The sequence below is a fragment of the Pteropus alecto genome, unplaced genomic scaffold (assembly GCF_000325575.1).
Source record: "Pteropus alecto unplaced genomic scaffold, ASM32557v1 scaffold75, whole genome shotgun sequence".
Lineage (NCBI taxonomy): Eukaryota > Metazoa > Chordata > Mammalia > Chiroptera > Pteropodidae > Pteropus > Pteropus alecto.
In genome coordinates, this window is record NW_006440638.1 from 7,951,914 (window position 1) to 7,964,644 (window position 12,731).

The following is a 12,731-nucleotide window of genomic DNA, read 5'->3' on the forward strand; positions in this document are numbered from 1 at the left end:
CCAACAAAACAAAAAGACAACCTATTGAATGGGAGAAGTTATTTGCCAATGATATTTCTGATAAGGGGTTAATATTCAAAATTTATAAAGAGCTCATATAACTCAACACCCAAAAAACAAACAATCCATCTAAAAAATGGATGGAAGACCTGAATAAGTATTTTTCCAAAGAGGAAATATAGATGGCCAATGGACATATAAAAAGATGCTCACTAATCATCAGAAATGCAAATTAAAAGGTTACTAATCATCAGAGAGATGCAAATTAAAACCACAATGAAATATCACTTCACATATTCTACAATGCCTATCATCAATAAATCAAAAAACAACAAGCACTGGCGAGGATGTGGAGCAAAGTTACCCCACATGCACTCTTGGTGGTATTGCAAATTGGTGCAGCCACTATGGAAAACCATTTGGAGGTTCCTCAAAAAATTAAAAATAGAACTAACTTTTGACCCAGCAATTGCCCTTCTGGATATTAATCCAAACATAATCAAAACACTAGTTATATATAATCTCCAGAAATCTGATACCCTTATTATTTTAAAATTTTTAGCCAATAGACAGGTACAATAAGGCAAAAACCCATTCATCTGTAACAGGTAGAATAAGATAACCTTATTTGTTCAGATGGCTAAGGCATTAAGATTTCTATTTGCCTTTGATAATCAGTTTTTAAGTAGGCTAGGGGTAGCTGCTTAGGCAAGAGAATCTTTTCAGTTGCTTGTTCTTTTAAAAAAGCTTTTCTTTCCCATTTTTTCCCTTTGGTTCTTTTAGTCTCAGGTAGTTTTTGGCTGTGTTTACATTTCTGATTATCTGTTAGAAAGGCCTTGGAATGTTACAGAGGAAGCTTTAAAAATCCTATTTGACTTTGAAAAATTAGCTTCCAATTTTGTCAAATTTCTGATCATAAAGTTATTAAATTCTTTGCAAGATTTTCTCACTTTTCAGACAGGATAAACAGTAAGAAATATTAAAGTACCTACTCAGTTGTCCAAAGTTTCTTTTAGGATATTTTTTAGAGAAATTATTTTGTCTTTTAGAAACTTCTGCTTATCAATCAAAGAATGTATTTCACTGTTCTGAAAGGATTGGGTTCTTCTGTTTATGAAATCTCTTTCTTTTGACAAACAACATAACAGAGACAAAAATAAGAAGAAACAAAAGAGTGGAACCAAATGAGTACTCACCCATCAGGAAAACCCCTGGCAGTTGCTTACCCACCAGGGCACTTCTTACAAGTGTGAGAGCTATGAAAAGTCTCTCCTGAGGGGGAAAAAATAAGATTTTTTTCCCCATGAGGTAGTACACTCCCGTGTAATCCTGCTGCCTGCCGGCACTAGGACAATCATCCTGGGGCAATCGCCTCCTGTCCCTAGCGGGAAAAACCTTTCACAATCTCAAATAGATGAATTTAACCTTAATGAAAAAGGGAGAGAAGTCTGAACCTAAGAGGGCTTTGGTTAAGGAGATAGCAGTCCATGGAAGCAGTGAGCACAAAAAGGACTCTATAGTTACTATACCCAAATCCAGATTATGCTGGTCCGTGAAGGTGAAGCCATTTTAGAGCCCACTCCTGACATCAGACATGTTAACCTAAAAATGAAAGGCCAAAGTGAGAGGCAACAAGCATTTATTCGAGGTTTTCTTTTTTTAAAAAAATAGCTGTTTGGGAAGCACCAAATCAGGCAGAAACCCAAATAGTGTCCCAATTAGGAGACAAAGGCACGGGGTATTTATGAAAAAGGGAAGGGGAACAACATCAACAGAAGGAAGGCATTTCTATTGGTGCAGACTAACATAGTGACATTAATTCCAAAGAATATTTTTAATTTTTAGCCTAGTAGTCATCAGTCTGGTAGTCAGAAAATTTACTTTCTTATTATCTTTGTAATTATTAGAATTGGTTTATAAAGAGCTCTGTTTAATTGGCTTAAATAAATTAAGCACTTATGTAAATTAAGTAATACAACAGAAATTAACAGAAATGCTTTTCAATATCCTGTGATCTTAGAAATGTTTAATATTAAAGATAATATTAATTTAGTTGGTTTAATTAAAACAGACAAGTCTTTAGAGTTATTAATTTAATATAATATTTTTATGTTATCTAGATTTACAAAAAAATAAGTTCATCTTATCTCTGTTACAGGGTTTCGCAACAGGAAATTAGCTTGGGATAAAAACTGACTTTGTCTAATGTCACTTAAAATGTTAATGAATAATGTAAACATAATTATTAAAAATTAATTAAATGTAAATAGTTCCTTGAGATGCAATGTTGCTTTATGCCCAGCCCAAGGGTTATTTTGCCCCACTTTAATATTCCAAAGGTTGAGGCATAAGACATGCAAAGCAGTTCTTCTGGGATGGCAGCTCTGATTCTATTTTAAAGTGACTTTGTTTATATTATCTTTTTACAGAATTTATAACTTAAATAATTTACCAGTAATTAGAAATACAAAACTAAAGTGAACTATAGCTTGCAAATAAAACACTACCAACAAAATCCTGTTGTATAGTTGCAGCTATCAGTATTTTGTAAATACATCAGATGCAATGCTGTATACATTTCTTATAAATAAGAGCGGCAATGAATGTATAGTCTGTTTATTATCTGTGTTGCAATCCTGTGTGTGTGTATGTGTGTGTGTGTGTGTTGCCAAACACAATAAAATATCTAGAAAGTGCACAGCTCTACTTTGTAACGTGTTTTCAATTAGGATTTCCTCGTGGATAGCATAGCTTTGGTCTGTTCATTTTCCCATATTAATAATTTAAAAATATTAATGCTTGTAACCTACAGGACTGAGGTCCCTTGGTATATGTAAAGATTCTTTCTAGAGAAGCTAATTTGGAATGATCCAGACAAAGGTTTATTTCAAGGGACCTTTTGAGGGCTTTACTTACTCCAAGTTTCTATCAATTCATTTACAATATTAAGTGCATATTATTTGTAAGGCTCAGTATAGACTAAAGTGGGGAGTCTTGGGCTCAGAATGTGAAACAAGTTAGGTGGGTAGTAATATTAGAGGGAGTCAGTTCTGTGGTATTTTAGAGCCTGGGCTCAGAAATCAGGTTCACTTGGGTTTCAATTCCCATTGTGCCACTCACTAGTTGTGTAATCTTGTGCAAGCCATGGGGATACATAATGCCTACTTCATAGAGCTGTCAGGAGGGAAAAATTAGAGCATTATAAAAGATTTTGTACAGTATTGGCACATAACGTTTCAATTAAATCCATTAATCCCTTTGCCACTCAAGCAATAGGTGTGTAAAAAGTACTCTTTAAATTGTTTTACACATGATCTCTTATTTTGTCTTTATGAAAATTCCCAGATTTAAGCAGAGTGATTTTTATTTAAAAATTTTTTTTATTTTGGTTGTTCTGGTTAATGTAATTTTTTTTTTTTTTGGTCTTAATTAATTTTCAAGACTCATGAAAGATTGTAAGTTGAAAAGGCTTTTGAGGTTATCTGGTCCACTGTCTGAGATGACTTTTACCCCTCTTCCACTGATATTTAAAACCAGGAAATAAATACTATATCCTGGACTATTCTAGCTATTGGTGGAATAAGGAAATAAAATGAGAGGAAAGGAAGGCCAATGGAATGTATAAGGGAAGAGACTAGTGGGAGAGGCACTGTAAGAATGAGTATAGGGAGCATAAACTAAAGGGGGGAAATACAAGAGAAGGAAAAAGACGGAAAAGAGAACTTGAAATAAGTCCAAGGAGAAAAGTAAGAAAAGAGAAAGGGGAAAGTACAGAACGATAGCAATTCGTCAATACAGGCACTATTTGAGTTATATTTCTGGGTTCTGATAATTGTAAAATGCATGATTATTAAAAGGCATTTTGATTAACTTTTCTGAGTCGTGTTCTTTGGTGTGCGTAGTGTTGAAACAGATAAGTTGAATGACGACGTTCTGTAAACAAAACTATTCAAGTAAATTATCAGGAAGAAGAGAGTGGAAAAGGAAGATGCTGAGAGGAAAAGGGAAAAGAGAGGCATTGGCACGGGAAAACGGAGAGGAAGAGGGTGAAAGAGGAATTGTTGACGACTAAACAGGCGAGAACTTAAGAAAACCACAGTAAGAATACTGCCGTGGTGACTGCTCCAACACATCCAGCATTGACAACTTGCCAGCTACGTACGTTGTTAGAGCTTTACGTAATTTCATGTTATCCTCACAGTATCTCTATGGGGTTAGGTCCTGGTGTTATCCTCATTTTATAGAAGAGATAATTTGAAGCACAGAGTGGTTTTGTAACTTTCCCAGGGTCTTACAGATGGGAAGTGGCGGGAAAGGGATTTAAACGTAGGTCTACCTGCAAAGCCAATGCTGTTAAAATTATCTCTAGAACCTTGAAAGAGGCTTGGTGGGTCTAAGGTGGACCTTTGTCTGAGTTCTTCCAAGTTATGCACTGGGTTCAATTCCTACACACAAAGCCTTTTCACAATCTGGCCACCAATAGCGTCCCGTCTCCATGGAGATAGGCGAGAGGCGGAACTTCCTCTTTCACGCACGAGCATTTCCGCCTTGAGCCGGAAACGCTGTGACTAACCGAAAGAGTTCCTTCGCGTGTGGATTTCTTGGAGAGTTCGAGTGGTGGGACCGCGGCGGCAGTGAGAGCGACCGACTTGGGCACCGGAGTCCGGCGCAGCGATGCTGACCCCGGCGTTCGACCTCAGCCAGGACCCCGACTTCCTGACTATCGCCATCCGCGTGCCTTACGCCCGAGTCTCCGAGTTCGATGTCTACTTCAAGGGTGTTGACTTCAAGTTCTATGCTAAGCCATATTTTCTCAGGCGAGTTCTGGGTGTCTGGCCGCGGGGAGCGTATTTTGGGGACTCATTCATTTATTAACTTATTCGATAACTGCTTATCGAAGGAGTATGAAAGAACGAGGGAGCACTTCTCGATTTCACCACTGCCTTTTTCGAGATTTCCGCAGCTGCTTTTGGTGCTGATGATGCGAACTCTTCCAGGCGTGAGTTCTAGATGCTGCAGAAGCTTATCTTGAATCCCCACATTAAAGAGATTTTGGAGCCATTTTAAAACGTGGAGTTTGGGACCATGCCAACTTCCCAGTTAACATCCTGTCGCCTAGGTTCTCGTCCCTTCCTTTTTCTGTTTTATTTCGCTCTGCGTTAGTTCTCTTTGCTCCTGGACGGCCCGCGCTAACTTCCTTACTGACCAATCCATTTGACTTTTCTCAGACTAGGTTCTGTTTATACACCTCTTGGCTGACGCTCCCTACTTCCTGACATTCTCGCCTTCTTTGGCCACCTTGATAACAGAGTAGCCTTGTTCTCCTACCTCTTCCTTGTCTGCTACTTCTCTATTTGGTTGTGCTCCTTAACTGTGATTGTCTTCCGTCAAGTCTCAGGGAGGGGCCTTCAAGCACTTGTCTGTTTGAGGCTTTTCCTTGCAGAACCATAATGTAACAGTAATAACAGCTAACACTACTGACCTTCCATGTGAAGGGCAAGCAATGCGTTAAGTACTTTATCTCATTTAATCTAGACAGCGATCCTTGGAAATAGGCATTATTATTAGCACCATTTTACAGAGGACACTGCCAGATGATTCTTCCTAAACATTGTCAATCCTCCTCTTTTCTAGGAGGGAAAATTCATTCTGCTAATCTTTCTCATTCAAGATTCATTCTGCTAATCTTTCTCTACTTTTCCTGCCCAAGTACTTTACTAATACAAACCTTTCTCCCTAGGTAAGCAGGTTCCTTCTCTGGACCTGAACCAGTTTTGCTCAGATATCCATTAGCTTGGAACTTAATCGACCTACTTGAATATAGTGAACTTCTCTATATCTTTACTCATTTATTTCTTTAATTTATTTATCAAGCTTATGGTATATACCAGGCTCTATTTTCAGTATTGGGGATGTAGTAGTGTTTCATGTAGTTTACATTCTAGTAGGGAAAGAAAAAGTAGTAAACAAACATATAACTACAACTTGCAGTAAATGCTCTGAAGGGATAGAGAAAGAAAAAGAAGACTGTGTTCATATAAAGTGGCCAGGGAAAGCCTTTCTGGAGAGGTGATATTTAAAACAAGACATGAAAAAATTGAAGATGATGATGGTGGCGTAGCAAACATTTATTGAATTTTTACTTTGGGTTAGTGCTTTATGTGGATCATCTCATTTGACATTAGGGCAGTTGTACATAGTAGGTTCTATTATTTACCCATGTTACAGGTAAGGAAACAAGCTCAGAAAAAATTGTTACATGAGATAAGATTGTGAAATAAAATGAATACAATAAATTTTTAAAGTAAAAATCACTCTGCTCAAATCAGGGCGTTTTGGTGAAAGCAAAATAAGAAGTAATATGTGAAACAATTTAAGGGGTACTGTCCACACAATTTTATCCATTCCTTGAGTAGCAGAGTCTTGGGAATTGGGCATACCTGGGTCTCAGGACACTTAGAGTTCTGTGACTTTGAGCAAGTTATTCAGTCTCAGTTTCCTAATTTGTAAGATAGGACTAATATTAGTGATCTTAAAGAGTCGATGTGAGGATTACATACATAGTCCTTATTACCATGCCTGGTAATTAACCATGTGTTCAATAAACAGGCTTTATTATTTATTAAGAGCCTGCTGTTGCAGTTATCTATTGCTGGATAAGCGAGCAAACTTAACAACAATTATTTAACAACAATTATTTAACTCCCTGTCTTGGTTTTTGTGTGTCAGGAATTTGGTGAGGGCTTGGTAGGACTGTTCTGGCTTGAGATCTTTAATTCAGTTGTGGTCACCTGGTGGCTGGATCTGGAACAGCAAGGGCCTAAGCAACTGGGCCTAAGCAGCAGGTGGGGGAGGGTATCTCTCTTCCTGTAGTCTCAGGTTCTTCCTGTAGTCTCGAAGCAAGGTGGGCGGGGCTCTTTCATGGTCTAATTTGTGATTCATTCAGGGAGTTAGACCACTAAAAGGGGAGCAGAAGGTTTCTGGAGCTAGTATTTCAGCCAGCAAGGCAGAATCCTTATCATCTTTTATGACCTAACCTCAGAAATCAGCGTCACTTCTGCTTTATTGTATTGGTTAAAACAGTTCCAGAAACCCACTCAGTTTTAAAGGGAGGGGACGTAGACCCCACTGTTGGGAGAAGTGATGTGAGATGAGCCATCCTTGAAAATACAGTTTGCTATAGTATATCAAAGATGAATAAAACCTTGCTCCTCTCCTTGAGTTATTCAGAATCTAGCAGAGGAGGCATATCTGTGAACAAATATGATTTTACTATTTCATAGTAAGAATTTATACTTATGAAGAGTCTAGGAGAAGTTAATAATAATAGCTTATATCTTTTGAATGCTTACCTACTGTACCAGCCACTAAACTCTTTGCATTATCATTTCCCTGGGATAGATTCTGTTATTTCCCCCTTTTCACACATGAGGATTATGAGCCTTGAAGTTACTTAACTTGTATAAAGAAAGTTATAGAGCTGGTAAATGGCAAAGCTGGACTCAATTCAGATTCTGATAAAGTTTGTGATGATTATAACTAATTTATCCATAAACTACTTTTATTGGGTTTAGAAGGGATCTAGATTCAGAAAATGCATTGTGGCTCCAGGAAACATTGCTATCAATGAATCCCTGGGCCTATTGGGGTCTGCCCAGTTGTTGTTGTTGCTGTTATTACTGTTAGAGTAGGAAGCAAGGTGGGCGGGGGGGGGCGGTATGGGAGGAAAAGAGGCTCAGATTTTAAGTTTGGAATGGAATAGTGTTGGCTCGATATGCCATACTGATGAGTTTAAATTAGTCAGTGTTGGGCAGCCATATAAACTTTTTCAAATAGAAAAAGTGACAATCAGTCTTCTGTTTTAGAAAAATTCTTTTAAGACCTCAATGGAAGGCTGAACCAGGGTAAAACTGGAAACAGGAAAATCAGTTTTATTTCCTTTAGTAAGAAAGAAGGGGAAATCCCAATATAGTAATGATGAGATTTAAGAAAAACACTTTTCTGCTTTTTTTAGTGGTAATTTCCCAATAAAAACAATTGTTTTTGTTGTTTTTTTATTGTTTCCCATTTTGTTTATTTGTTTGTTTTTGGAAGTCTACTTTTTATTGGGCCCCTGCTGTGTCAGGCACCAGATATAATAAGTAGCTTTCTTATGTATTAGGAAGGGAGAACTACTATAACAATAATGATAACTAATATTAATTGTGGTTCTCTTTTTAGTATCTGTTTTATTGGTGACTAGAGGATATTCAAACAGATGAATCATCTCTGGTTTCTTTTTTCTTAGCTAGGGAAGAAATCTAAATTATTTAATTTGTAAAATGTTAAAGAAATGCTGAGGGATTTTCTTTTAAAACGGTTGATAGATTTCAGTGGGTAAATGTATGTACTGTTGTCAATTGCCATTTATTATAGTTCGTAATTTAAGATTCATGACAGCTTATGTTAAATCTGCAGATTAACCCTTCCTGGAAGAATTATAGAAAATGGAAGTGAGCAAGGGTCTTATGATGCAGATAAAGGTATTTACTTTGGAATTTTTGTTAGTTTTGTTCTTTGTATTCTTCATGTTAGAATAACTACATAAAAATCTTTTGAGATGCTGTGAGGACCTTTTAGGTGTATTGCAAGTGCAGTCTGTCCCTGTCACTCTCTGTTGCTCAATGTTCAGGGCATGTTATTCATGGATTTCTTAAAATAACAGTTTCTTCAGTCTTTTAAAGTATTTCACAATATTATTCAAAGTAAAGTTAAATTAAATAATCTAGTGTTATTTTCTACTTTACATTATTAAGTAAAAGATGTAGATGATTTTAGCTGTGAATCAAATTTTTCTTATACAGTTTCAAACTTAAAATTTAATATTGTTAACCAGTGTCGCCATAAAAAAAAACTAATAACATGTAGATGAAAGAGAAGCTGTCCATAAGTGGCATTTGAAGACTGACTGAATTTCCTTCTCATGATTGATAAGTTCTTCATTTCAGCTAGCCATGAAACCATTTATTTTTCCGTTATAGAAGCCCCTGGGATTTTCCTTTGTTACTGGGTATGGAATAAGAATACACTGTGTACTCTTGTGTAATTTATTCAGTGAATATTTATTGACCTTGGTGAACCAGGGTAAGAGAGGGAAGATGAGATGAGAGTTAAATGACAAAGTTCTGTAGTTCTTCTGTAAGTATATTTGTTCGAAGTTCTATGTTGCCAATAATGTACTGTAATCAATGCGAATAATGAAGTATAATGAAATTGCCTTCCTAGGTAGTAAATCTGCTTTTAATTGCAGATAAGTTGCATATTAAAACAAAATTATTAAATTTTAAAAGTACACAGGGGTTTAGGAAGATTGTATATTTGGAAATATTTGGGTTGAGTTGTATTTGATATATTAGGATAAGATTCAGTACACGGAAAGAGGTAAAATGTTTTAAAATATGAGTAGTAACTAATGTAATAAGTTCATAGGGGAGTCTAGATGAAGTTGGTAAACCCCGTCAAGGAAAGAAAATAAGTACATAGATAGAATTTGTGTCTAAAGCCTTAGACAGACTTTAGGGGTATATCTTCAGATATCAAAGAGCATAAAGCCATAATTGCTTTATTTAAGATTTTGTATAATTTTGAAACTGCTGCTTTTCTTCATTGGATAAGATATCTTGATTTTTTACCCCCTTACTTTGGAAATAAATTCTCTAAGTAGCTACTGGTTAATTCCAAGCTATTACCGTTTTAGGTCATTGAGTTTTATATGTTTTGATTTGGACTTTTATTATTTTCAATAGTTAAGGTGATACTGCATAAGACTAAAGCATTCTGCAGCTTTAACATTAACTTCTTATAGAGATGACAGCTGAATCAGGAGTTCTGAAAAACCTGTTGGAACCTTTTTCTATTTTGATTTTTATTAAGTTTATGATAAAGGCATAATTTTGGAGCTCTATAAAATAGAATTCTATTTTAACAAGATATGTATTTCTTAAATATATTCATGTAGTCTTTGAATATTTTAATCTTGCTAAGCTTAAAACAAATTTATCTTTAAGGAATTTTTACCATTCAGTTGCCCAAAGAAACTCCTGGCCAGCATTTTGAGGGGCTGAACATGTTAACTGCTCTTCTGGCACCAAGAAAATCCAGGACCGCAAAACCACTTGTGGAAGAAATAGGTATGTTTATTGCAATTGAGAGAAAATGAAGAAAAACAATATTTAGAATGCTGTGTGTTTCTAGGGGAAAAGAGATATAGCAGACAGGAAATTGGAGAGAATACTTCAGGTGACAAGATAAAAGGTTATGTGAAATCATGTGAAAATAGCTCACTTAGTTACGTATAATTTAAAGACGAACTCTCTTGAACCAGTAGGTCAGTCACATTTTTGGACCAATTGAAATAACATGTCTGTCTTTGGCAAAATATTGACCACTTGAGCTTAGATCAGAAGTGTATAATGACTTACATGAAGTGAACACCACTTGAGTCAAGAAATGGAACATTTCCTTTCCACAGAATCCCACCTGGTATCTCCTCCCAGTTACTTCTCCCTCTCTCCTCCTGGCTTCTTTCACTTTTTTTGTGAGATTTCTTCATATATGGCTAAGGTCTATTTGCTTTCATTGCATTTGTTATTTATATATCCTATTATTGATGACCTGTGGGTTGATTCTATTTTGGGGGCTATCAAGAATTGTGGGGCTATGCATATTCTTGTACATATCTTTTGCTGTGACATAGGTAGACATCGTTTCCCATACATTTTCTTCCTCAAGTTGTACCTAGGAAATTCAATACTTTAAAAAAATTAATATTTAACACATTTAGGTACTTCGGAGGTCTCTGAGGAAGGAGTAGAAGATGACGATGAAGAGTTTGACTGGGAAATTGAACAGTTCCCCTATAACGAGGTATCAGAAAGTGCTCTCAACCCACAGTACCACTATGGATTTGGAGACTTACGATCAGGAGTGTTTCAGAGGTTACAGGTATGTTGTCTGTCTAAAAGACCTGGATATATAGGGTTTTACCACATGGATATTTTATTTTTGGTCTGCTCAAAAAACTGGGAAGTTTTTTTTTTTTTGTAAACATTATAGAATTGATGTATTTAGCACACAAAGTACATCTCCTTGTATGCATTCATTACATAGGTGTTCACTCCCTTCCATTGTAGTGACTGCTTTGTCCAGTCTTAGTATGTTTACTGATGAAAGATGTTCTGTTACTTTCTTTTTTTTTCTATTTCATTCAGTATCTAGACATAATTAAGCTTCTAAAATACAAAATGGAACCCTCTTTCATACTTCCTGGAAAGCTTCATGTTTTATACTTCTGAAAAGTGAAAATTGTGTACTTATGGCTTGATGTCTTTTCTATTTTATAGATAAATAAAGCAGAATGTTCCTAGTGAGAATGAGTTTGTGTTGTTTGATCAAATTCTTTAGTTTTTGGTGTACAGTAGGAACTTTTGTCTGTTTACTCTTGGTAGAGTTAAATGTACTCTCTCGTTAAAACCTTATTGTATATAAGTTAGATTAAAAAGTTATGAAGTCACTTTCTCTTCCTCAAATGATGTAGGAAATTCTACTTCATTTTGGGTATGTAGAGAGATTGAAATGAATGAAATAGGAGAGATTTTAGATTATTTTGTACTTACATTATTTTATAGGAAACGTATCCCTAGAATATCAGGTTATGAAAGTGTTGATGAACCATTAATTTGGAGTGTCTTAATTTTTTTTTTTTTAATGAAAGACACAACGGTAAACCTGTTTTTTTTGGTACTTCATCCCAGTCTGGGTAGAGGACGTTCATTCTCTTTAGAATGTGGTTTATTATAGGAAGACATATTTGAGTGTACCAGGGTAAGGTAAATGACCTATGTTGTAGTCTCACTTCTATTTCTATTTAGACTTGGGATTCCAGCCCACTTATTTGACCACAAACTAGTTTCATCTCCTCTTTATAGAGATAACTTTGCTCACCTACTTTATAAAGCCATTTAGGAGATTTAGGGAGATGGTACATTTTATAAATTCTTTGAAAACTACTATAAGATATTAGAAATACCTCTGTCCTTGAAAAATATAAAATGCTCTCAAGATGCCTTAAAAAGAACAAAATTGGGATTTACTTAGGAGCAAATAATGCTGAAGAAGTATTTCCTTCAAAAACTTGAGGTGGTTTCATAGTGTAGCGGTTACCATTTCTGCTTTACATGCAGAAGGTTCTGGGTATGTGCCCCAGTGGAGCCACAGTCCATCGTCTACGGCCATGCCACCCTGAACAAGCCCAATGTCTGATCTTGGAAGGTAAGCAGGGTCGGGCCTGGTTAGTACTTGGATGGGAGACCACCTAGGAAGATCAAGTGCTGTAGGCATAAATAATAATAAAAAAAACCCCTGAGATACTTTTCTGCTGAATTATGATCTCTCTGTTTTCTTTCTTTCTAATCACATTGTCTGATCATCTCTGAGGTAGTAAGAATAGAGTCAGTTTTGTCTACAGCAGAAAACTATAGAGAATGAACTTCACTTGTTTGGCTGAGAGCTAGTTTGTGGTCAGTCTGTTTTGGGCTTACCTGTCTAAAGCTATAAATGAATGAATGGAAAAGTCATGTAGATTGTACATTCATTCAGACTAAAAGTGCTTCCTGAGGACGGAGAACTTGGTTTCTTAATTGCTGCTGTTGAGGGAAGATCCTTGAAAGGGATTTCTGCCAGGTTGCTGAGAA

General features: G+C 36.1%; 1 protein-coding gene and 1 pseudogene across 1 annotated transcript in view; both read left to right on the plus strand.

The window, feature by feature from the left end:
• Nucleotides 1-4,548: 4,548 nt before the first annotated feature.
• The window catches only part of SHQ1 (SHQ1, H/ACA ribonucleoprotein assembly factor), a 111,403-nt gene continuing 103,220 nt past the window's right edge, over nucleotides 4,549-12,731 (plus strand). Inside the window, 4 exon segments of the mRNA XM_006917470.3 lie at nucleotides 4,549-4,817; nucleotides 8,458-8,522; nucleotides 10,047-10,169; nucleotides 10,823-10,983. Of these exon segments, the coding sequence (XP_006917532.1) occupies nucleotides 4,675-4,817; nucleotides 8,458-8,522; nucleotides 10,047-10,169; nucleotides 10,823-10,983 (492 nt within the window). The 5' untranslated portion in view covers nucleotides 4,549-4,674.
• Nucleotides 12,262-12,377, plus strand: LOC112484412 (annotated as a pseudogene).